Source organism: Salvelinus alpinus, chromosome 19 (genome assembly GCF_045679555.1).
Source record: "Salvelinus alpinus chromosome 19, SLU_Salpinus.1, whole genome shotgun sequence".
Classification (NCBI taxonomy): Eukaryota; Metazoa; Chordata; class Actinopteri; order Salmoniformes; family Salmonidae; genus Salvelinus; species Salvelinus alpinus.
This window is the reverse complement of record NC_092104.1, coordinates 2,066,659-2,075,536: the sequence shown is the minus strand read 5'-3', so window position 1 is coordinate 2,075,536 and position 8,878 is coordinate 2,066,659. Positions and strand designations below refer to the sequence as shown.

Sequence of the window (8,878 nt, the reverse complement as noted above, 5' to 3'; positions counted from 1 at the left end):
TGCTTTTCAACTTTCTTTGGAGAAACCGTACCCATTACATTAGGAAAACTGTTGTAATGAACACTTATGAGAATGGTGGACTGAATTTTCTGGACTTTACTACTTTAAATAATACTTTTAAGATCAATTGGATAAAACAATTCCTAAGAAGACCCACTTCTATCTGGAATTTTATTCCTCATCATGTCTTCTCTACTTTTGGTGGCCTTAACTTCATGTTGTTGTGCATTATAATATTGACAAAATTCCAGTGAAACTTTCTGCTTTTCATCGGCAGGTTTTCTTGTCATGGTCCTTAATTTATAAACACAATTTTTCTTTTACTCAGTTCTAAGGAATTCTTATCACTTTACAAGATCCCTGTAACACCTAAAGATTTTGCAATTGTATTCTAAAACCATTCCCTCAGGTGTTGCTCTGTTATTCAGGAACGTGTCAAGACCTGACCCTCAGAGCCTACCTTCTATTGACCCTGTTGACTCATCAGTAGGAAAGATTTGTTTCTCTTTTGGCCCATTCAACAACAGAGCGATACTAACCTTGTTTCAGCAGGATGTTGTATCTATACCTTATGTCATGCCTTATTGGAATGGATTTATTGATAATATCTGTTGGAAAAAAGTTTGGATGTTGCCACACACATACCTACTTATTAACAAAATTAAGGAAGTTTCCTTTAAAATTATTCATAAATATTATCCTGCCAACCACTATATGAAGAAGTTTAAGGAAAACATCAACTCAAATTGCTCCTTTTGTAATGACCACCCAGAAACAGTGTTGCATCTGTTTTGGCATTGTATACATGTAAGAAAACTGTGGCAAGACATCAGTAGATTTATAATTTAACACATTTATGAAGATTTTACACTATTGTGGAGAGATGTACTGCTTGGATTCTTTACATATGATAAAAATAAGCTGAAACATTTTTATGTAATTAATTTCATTATTCTTTTGGCCAAATTTCATATACACAAATGTAAATTTACAAACAAAAAAACACATTTTCTTACCCTAAAAAAATAAATTGAACTGTATTTTAAGACTGTTAAATACTCTACTAACAAAAAAGCTGTTAGAATTGTAAGTGTTTGTATGTCCCTTAACCTTGTGTAATTGTAATGTGATATTGTACCCCCTAGCTCGATTGTCCATTATATATAATCAATATATACTTCTGTTCCCTTATGTACTTTCTGTTTTGATTGGTTGTTAATAAAATTTAAAAAAAGTACTGACCGGCTCTTGCTTTGGTCTAGCTTGACATCAATGAAGGGGCCTTCCTGTGGGCGTTTCTTGCAACAATCAACGCCCCCAAGACACATTCCGCAGCCAGACACACATGTCACGTGACGGGGAGGTCAATGATCCTGACAAGAAAATGGCGGAATTTGTGGAGCTACGGGTAGGCTAAAAAAAACAACATAGCCACTGCTAGGTAGAAAGCTATAGCTATCCTTTTATTTAAGCAATTTACGTTGTCGAATAAGGCATTGAATTAGACATCCGCTTCATATAGGCAAAATTACTTAGCTAACTGTGGAATGGTGCATGTCTGTTTTACCTAGTTAACAACTGGTGCTGCTCTCGACATTAGCATGCCGCTAGCTAGCTAACAACAATTAGCCAGGTGTAGCCATTGGCTTAGCAATACGAAATCGCCGCTAAATAGTTTTGTAATGTAGCTTCACGTTAATGTACTTTATCTAATAAAATGCACGTTACCTGTTGAAGGTAAATACTGTTAGTTGACTAGTCGGTAGCTAGTCTATTTACATTCAAATAGGCTATGCTAACATAAGTAGCTATCAAGGTAGGTAGAGACTATTGTCGTCAGTGTTGCTAGTTAGCTGGACTGCTCTTAACTGTTATTTAAAAAAATAAGAGTAATTTTCAGTAATGACTTTCTAGATAAGGTTATTTAGACCGCACCGCTATAAACAGTACTGCAACTAACTCTAATGTAAGAGATCAGTCAAGTGATAGCGACGTTATTGATCACTCAAATGATAGTTAGCCATCTGCCATCTACTTGAGATGAGACCGAGGCAAAATTAGTTTTTTTATTGGATGTTCGGCTTTCTATCGTCAATAGCTATTAAACCACAAACAGAAGGGGTAACAAGTTACAGGGGTTATAAAGCTGAAACATCCGTCTATATAGAACGTTTTCTCACCACCAAATATGGTAGTGACAGGAAGTCCAGTCTGGGTAGTGGGAGAAGATGGAACTAGGTGAAACTGGGCCGACATTCTGCAAAGTTTCTCATCGATTAAACATCTGATATCAAGAAAGTTATATATTCTGAATCGGGAGGATGGAGAAAAGTTAACCGCTTTTTTTGTTGAAATAATCCCCCCCCCCAACTTTCAATATCTCTTAATTAATAATATTCTTAGATGTAAAGTCCCCTGTTTAACGGGACCTGCGTGGGTCCGACCAACGTTTTTGCTTATAAATCGATATGTGGACACCGTTGTTTAAAATGGCTTGCATTGAGTGATAACCCTGGTTTTCATGGACACAGTAGTATATGTGAGTAGGATGTGAAACCTGACACCACTTGAAGCTGGGATGGCCCTCCTACCATTTCATTCGCTCTTCCGAATGTCCGTCAACTCCTGGCTGAGCCCTAGGTCACAGCCACTGACAAAGCACATGCCTGCAATTCTTACATATTATCTAGCAGGAGAGAGTACGTTCAGCACTGTAGCATATTCAGAGATCAATTTATAGCCATTAATCTAAAATAACGAATAGATTTTAAACAACAAAAACAACTTTCTGTGCATCATAGACGGACACGATTAATATGAGAGGAAATGCGAGTTCCTAACGAGCTCATGAAGCCGAGCTCTGTGAGACCTTCACAGTGATGGGGGCAGACGTTTTGATCAAGAGAGACCTTTTCAAAATATGCAAATGTTCTCTTAAAACTACACATACAAATATGTATTTTACAGTTATAAGGAAGGTGACGTCTTTATCGTTTAATAATCGTTTAATAATTTCATTAAACTATAATTAGAAAGCATATGTGTCATTTCAAGCCTTATTTATACAGTTTAGTTGAATAGGAAATACATCATATTAAATGTTTAAAATTTTTCATATTTTTTTTATCATATTTATACTGTGTACTTGAGCTTCTGTCCTCAGAAATGACTATACCTCAGCAATTTATAGCTATTATTTTTTACCAGAAAGATGCTATTTGAACCTTCCTTGGAGTATGCAGCATTACTAGTTATTGTTTATGGTTGTCATGATAAACAATTACTTTTGGCGATTGTGTAGATTACAATATTGATTATTTAACCGGTTTAAACAAAGCGTGCCATGACTATGAAAATGATGGAAAACAAAACCACTGCTTTGTTGTTTAAATGTTTATTTGTTTTCTTCTTTTGGTTTTCAATCTTTAACAGCCCTTAAACAAAGCGTGCCATGATTGAAAATGATATATTCTGGAGAGAAAAAATACACACACCATTTTTTTTTCTTCTTCTCCCTCTTCCCACTGATTTCAGAATATATAGTTTTCAGAGTCATGGAAGGCTGTGTTTTAAAAGCTGCCGAAGTATGAAAACTGGGAGAGAATATGGGGCGATATTATGTTCACATACGGGAACCATGCTCATAGTACATCATTTGCAGGAATTATGGATATTTTTCTGTTGCTATTTCAATCGTCAAATGAATGCCCCGCAATAACAATACCTATTTTGTGTACGGCGTTATTGTATAGCTTTAACAAAATCTTACCATGAGCATGATTCTGCAGTCCCACCGTTTTCCTTTGCCTACCTAACCATATAACTCGCTAATGTTGTGTTTTTTTTTTTTTTCCTTTTTCTAAAGTCAAGCTCGTCCTCACTCCTCTTCATCCATCGTTTTGTCAGCCTTGCCAATGCCATGCTCTTCCCATGTTTGATCTGATCGAATGGTTCTGGCATTATTCACGTTCAACATTTTTTAGATGCTTAACGGTCACATATAATAAGGATTTGTAAGAAACAAGGAAATACACACGTAAGAGCGATCCAGCATGGACCGTATAATGAAGGGTCAGTTGGGCTTTACTTACTTTCCTGTTCTGGGGGGGTTGTTATGTGAAGGGGGGGGGGGGGGGGGGGGGGGGGGTCCTGTTATGGGAGGGTTGTTATGTGAAGGCAGGGGGGGGGTCCTGTTATGGGAGGGTTGTTATGTGAAGGGGGGGGGGGGGGTCCTGTTATGGGAGGGTTGTTATGTGAAGGGGGGGGTCCAGTTCTGGGGGGGGGTTCTGTTATGGGGGGGGGTTGTTATGTGGGGGGGGGTATCAAATGTGTAATAATACTTGTGTTGGAATAGCTCTATTCTGGGTAGTTTCACATCACCATTGACATGTTTGGTGTTTTTGCTTTTTAAGCCAATATTGCTAACCTGGCTGTGCCATGTAAGGATAACACGAGTCATTGTTTTGTTATGATATCAGAATGTACAGCCTATATATTCTCTCTGACAGCTGAATCCTAGTTACATACTTTTACACTTTTTACAACTTCAAAATGAGGCTAATCAACTGAACTAAAGGAAACATGGCATAAAAACTTGAATTATCCTCAAGTGGCAAAAATGATTAGCCTAATCATTCCTAATCGTGTTTTTAATGACATGGTAGCCTGTCTGTGTCCTCATGTCTCCCCTTGTCTTTTCCAGAGCATGGTATCAAGTTTCAGAGTGTCAGAGCTACAAGTGTTACTGGGCTTCGCTGGGCGAAACAAGAGTGGTCCCAAGCATGAGCTCCTTCTGAGGGTCCTGCACCTCCTGAAGAACGCCTCCTGCAGTCCAGCCGTCCAGATCAAAATCAAGGAACTTTATCGCCGCCGCTATCCCAGGACGATAGACACTTGTCTCACAGACTTGGCTGCGGTTAAGTCCGCGTTCTCCGCGGCAGCGGAAGGCGGTGGCGTTACCGTGGTAACCTCTGACCTCGGTGACCTGTCCCCTGACGGCGCCGGTGTCTCCCGGGACTTTGACCTGGCGTCCGATTCGCTGCTGCTCTCTGGTGATTCGCTGCTGCTCCACGAGGAGACCAATAAGGAGCTGAGGATGAACCTCCAGCAGCCCGCCCCTCTCATCCCTCCGGTCCATCCAGACGTCCAAATGAAGTCTCTGCCATTCTACGACGTGTTGGACATCCTGGTTAAACCCTCCAGCCTGGGTCAGTGTCTCTCTGGTAAATCTATCTAGTTGGACTTCTACCATATTACTGGGCAGGCTTTACATTGATGAAATGAATGATTACTGATCGACTCTGATTAGGTGTGTGAATGATTGTTCTTGCTTGTCACAAACTGATTCTTGTTGTCCTGAAACCCGAGTGGCACAGCGGGTCTAAGGCATCTGCATCTCAGTACAAGAGGCGTCACTACAGTCCCTGGTTCGAATCCAGGCTGTATCACATCCGGTCGTGATTGGGAATTCCATAGGGCGGCGCACAATTCGCCCAGTGTCGTCCGGGTGTGGCCGGGGTAGACCCGTCATTGTAAATAAGAATTTGTTGTTAACTGACATGCCTAGTTAAATAAAGGTTAAATAAAATAAAATATTAATAAAACAACGACTTGTCGGCCACTGTAACTTTAGACAAGTTCTCCTAGTTCTGAATGGTTTAGATGGGTGTATAGAGCAGGCTTAAGCAATATAATACAAGCTCTGCCTATCTCTCGTAATCTAGGTGGACGTTCCATCATATTTCTGGTCAGACATGACATTACTGATGAAGGAGTCTTGTGATTAAGTGCCTGAATGTTTTGTTAATTCTGGTCATAATCTGATGTCCGTTTTTCTTGTTGTCCTTTCCACTTCAGAGCCTTAAACCAGCCTGTTGGTTCTAATGTTAGACATTTCTCAGGTTCTCATAGATAGAAAATGATGGCTCATATCATAGTAGCTCTGCCTATCTCTCTGGTAATGTTGACATTCTGCCTATCTCTCTGGTAATGTTGACATTCTGCCTATCTCTCTGGTAATGTTGACATTACTGCCTATCTCTCTGGTAATGTTGACATTCTGCCTATCTCTCTGGTAATGTTGACATTCTGCCTATCTCTCTGGTAATGTTGACGTTACTGCCTATCTCTCTGGTAATGTTGACATTCTGCCTATCTCTCTGGTAATGTTGACATTACTGCCTATCTCTCTGGTAATGTTGACATTACTGCCTATCTCTCTGGTAATGTTGACATTACTGCCTATCTCTCTGGTAATGTTGACATTACTGCCTATCTCTCTGGTAATGTTGACATTCTGCCTATCTTTCTGGTAATGTTGACATTCTGCCTATCTCTCTGGTAATGTTGACATTCTGCCTATCTCTCTGGTAATGTTGACATTACTGCCTATCTCTCTGGTAGGTAATGTTGACATTACTGCCTATCTCTCTGGTAATGTTGACATTACTGCCTATCTCTGGTAATGTTGACATTACTGCCTATCTCTCTGGTAATGTTGACATTACTGCCTATCTCTCTGGTAATGTTGACATTGCTGCCTATCTCTCTGGTAGGTAATGTTGACATTACTGCCTATCTCTCTGGTAATGTTGACATTACTGCCTATCTCTCTGGTAGGTAATGTTGCCATTACTGACTATCTCTCTGGTAGGTAATGTTGACATTACTGACTATCTCTCTGGTAATGTTGACATTACTGCCTATCTCTCTGGTAGGTAATGTTGACATTACTGCCTATCTCTCTGGTAGGTAATGTTGACATTACTGCCTATCTCTCTGGCCTATCTCTCTGGTAGGTAATGTTGACATTCTGCCTATCTCTCTGGTAATGTTGACATTACTGACCACAGACTGCATTGAAGTGTCTAAATGTTATATATTTTTTTGCATCATATCACAATCCGATGTCCTTATTCTACTAGGAGCCAGCACTGTTCAGAGATACCACCAAGAGAAATACTTCATTTTCGCCTTGACGCCTCAACAAGTCAGGGAGGTGTGCATTTCAAGGTATGGGCTGCTCTGCTCTCACAGCACCTACTCCTCCTGACCCGTTCCACAATAGTTCCGTTTGTAATTTGCATGGGTTCTTGTTCTTAAAGGGACTTCCTACCAGGTGGCAGAAGAGACTACATGGTTCAGATACAACTGAGGTGAGGGATAGATAGAATACAGAGTCATAATTCCAGAAACTATTCAGGAACCTGGAGCCCCAGAGGAGATTTACCTTCAAAATCATCTTGTTTATTGCTTCTCAAATGGAGTTTTTCTACATTTTTTCTTGTAGGTTTTGTCTGTCAGAAACAAGTTGTCCCCAAGAAGACAACTACCCCAACAGTCTCTGCATTAAAGTTAATGGGAAGCTCTTCCCCCTGCCGGTACGTACTGGTTTCTCAGCTGGTCTAGGATCAGGTCCCAGCTGTTTACGTTATTTTATTCGTTATGATCTAAAAGGCAAAACAGATCCTAGATCAGCGCATACTAAAGTGAGACTATTTCTAATATGACGTAATGGTAAAGTTGATAACACACATATATATATTACAGCATGTGTGTTGTTTTTCAGGGTTATGCCCCGCCCCCTAAAAATGGAGTGGAACAGAAGAGACCGGGAAGACCTCTAAATATCACCTCATTGGTCAGATTGTCCTCTGCCGTACCCAATCAGATCTCTGTAACGTGGGCAGCCGAAATCGGAAAGGTATTGTAAACACTAACATTGAGGATCAATGTATTTTTCACTATTTTATTGTGAACTTTATTTATAGTAATGGCAACTGTAAAGATGCCTTTTTTGCATCATAGACTTCATTAGGCCTTTCAAGCTGGTGTGTCGTTCCTGACGTTCCCCCGCGCGTCGTTCCCGACGTTCCCCCGCGCGTCGTTCCCGACGTTCCCCCGCGCGTCGTTCCCGACGTTCCCCCGCGCGTCGTTCCCGACGTTCCCCCGCGCGTCGTTCCCGACGTTCCCCCGCGCGTCGTTCCCGACGTTCCCCCGCGCGTCGTTCCCGACGTTCCCCCGCGCGTCGTTCCCGACGTTCCCCCGCGCGTCGTTCCCGACGTTCCCCCGCGCGTCGTTCCCGACGTTCCCCCGCGCGTCGTTCCTGACGTTCCCCCGCGCGTCGTTCCTGACGTTCCCCCGCGCGTCGTTCCTGACGTTCCCCCGCGTGTCGTTGAAGTAGACAGATCATTCTATTTCTCTGACTGTCGTTCCTGACGTTCTCCACGTCTCGTTGAAGCAGACAGATCATTCTATTTCTCTGACTGTCGTTCCTGACGTTCTCCACGTCTCGTTGAAGCAGACAGATCATTCTATTTCTCCGCGTGCCGTTCCTGACGTTCTCCGCGTGTGGTTGAACCGGACAGATCATTCTATTTCTCTGACTGTCGTTCCAGACGTACTCCATGTCGGTGTATCTGGTGAGGCAGCTGACCTCTCCTCTACTGTTGCAGAGGCTCAGGATGAAGGGCATCAGAAACCCAGACCACTCCAGAGCGCTGAGTAAACACACACACACACTTGTGTGGTCACACTCATTTATATATACAAATACACTCACTGACTCACTCACTCACACACAAACATTAGAGGACAGGCTCATTGCAATTGATTCCCACTGAATCACACTCGCAACACATGTTTGTGCTAAATCTGTAATGTCCTTCAAATCTTCCCCCGTCCTCTTGCAGTAAAAGAGAAGCTGACAGCAGACCCTGATAGTGAGATTGCCACAACCAGCCTGAGGGTGTCGCTCATGTGCCCCGTGAGTAAAACACGCTGAAAAATAAATAAATACTACATTTTCATACAAATCAGTCTGGTACAACTTTTACAGACAGACAAAGATATGTGTTACAAATATGTGGTTAAACTTGCC

General features: G+C 41.7%; 1 protein-coding gene across 3 annotated transcripts in view; it reads left to right on the top strand.

Moving 5' to 3' along the window:
• Nucleotides 1-1,267: 1,267 nt before the first annotated feature.
• LOC139544882 (E3 SUMO-protein ligase PIAS2-like) overlaps nucleotides 1,268-8,878 on the top strand; it is a 23,284-nt gene continuing 15,673 nt past the window's right edge. Inside the window, exons 1-9 of one of the 3 annotated variants that reach the window (XM_071352044.1) lie at nucleotides 1,268-1,408; nucleotides 3,866-4,071; nucleotides 4,703-5,222; nucleotides 6,924-7,011; nucleotides 7,104-7,154; nucleotides 7,289-7,379; nucleotides 7,568-7,702; nucleotides 8,397-8,502; nucleotides 8,691-8,764. In XM_071352044.1, the coding sequence (XP_071208145.1) occupies nucleotides 4,706-5,222; nucleotides 6,924-7,011; nucleotides 7,104-7,154; nucleotides 7,289-7,379; nucleotides 7,568-7,702; nucleotides 8,397-8,502; nucleotides 8,691-8,764 (1,062 nt within the window). In that variant the 5' untranslated portion in view covers nucleotides 1,268-1,408; nucleotides 3,866-4,071; nucleotides 4,703-4,705. The remainder of the gene's footprint in view (nucleotides 1,409-3,865; nucleotides 4,072-4,702; nucleotides 5,223-6,923; nucleotides 7,012-7,103; nucleotides 7,155-7,288; nucleotides 7,380-7,567; nucleotides 7,703-8,396; nucleotides 8,503-8,690; nucleotides 8,765-8,878) is intronic. The other 2 variants (XM_071352043.1, XM_071352042.1) reach the window with 2 other exon arrangements.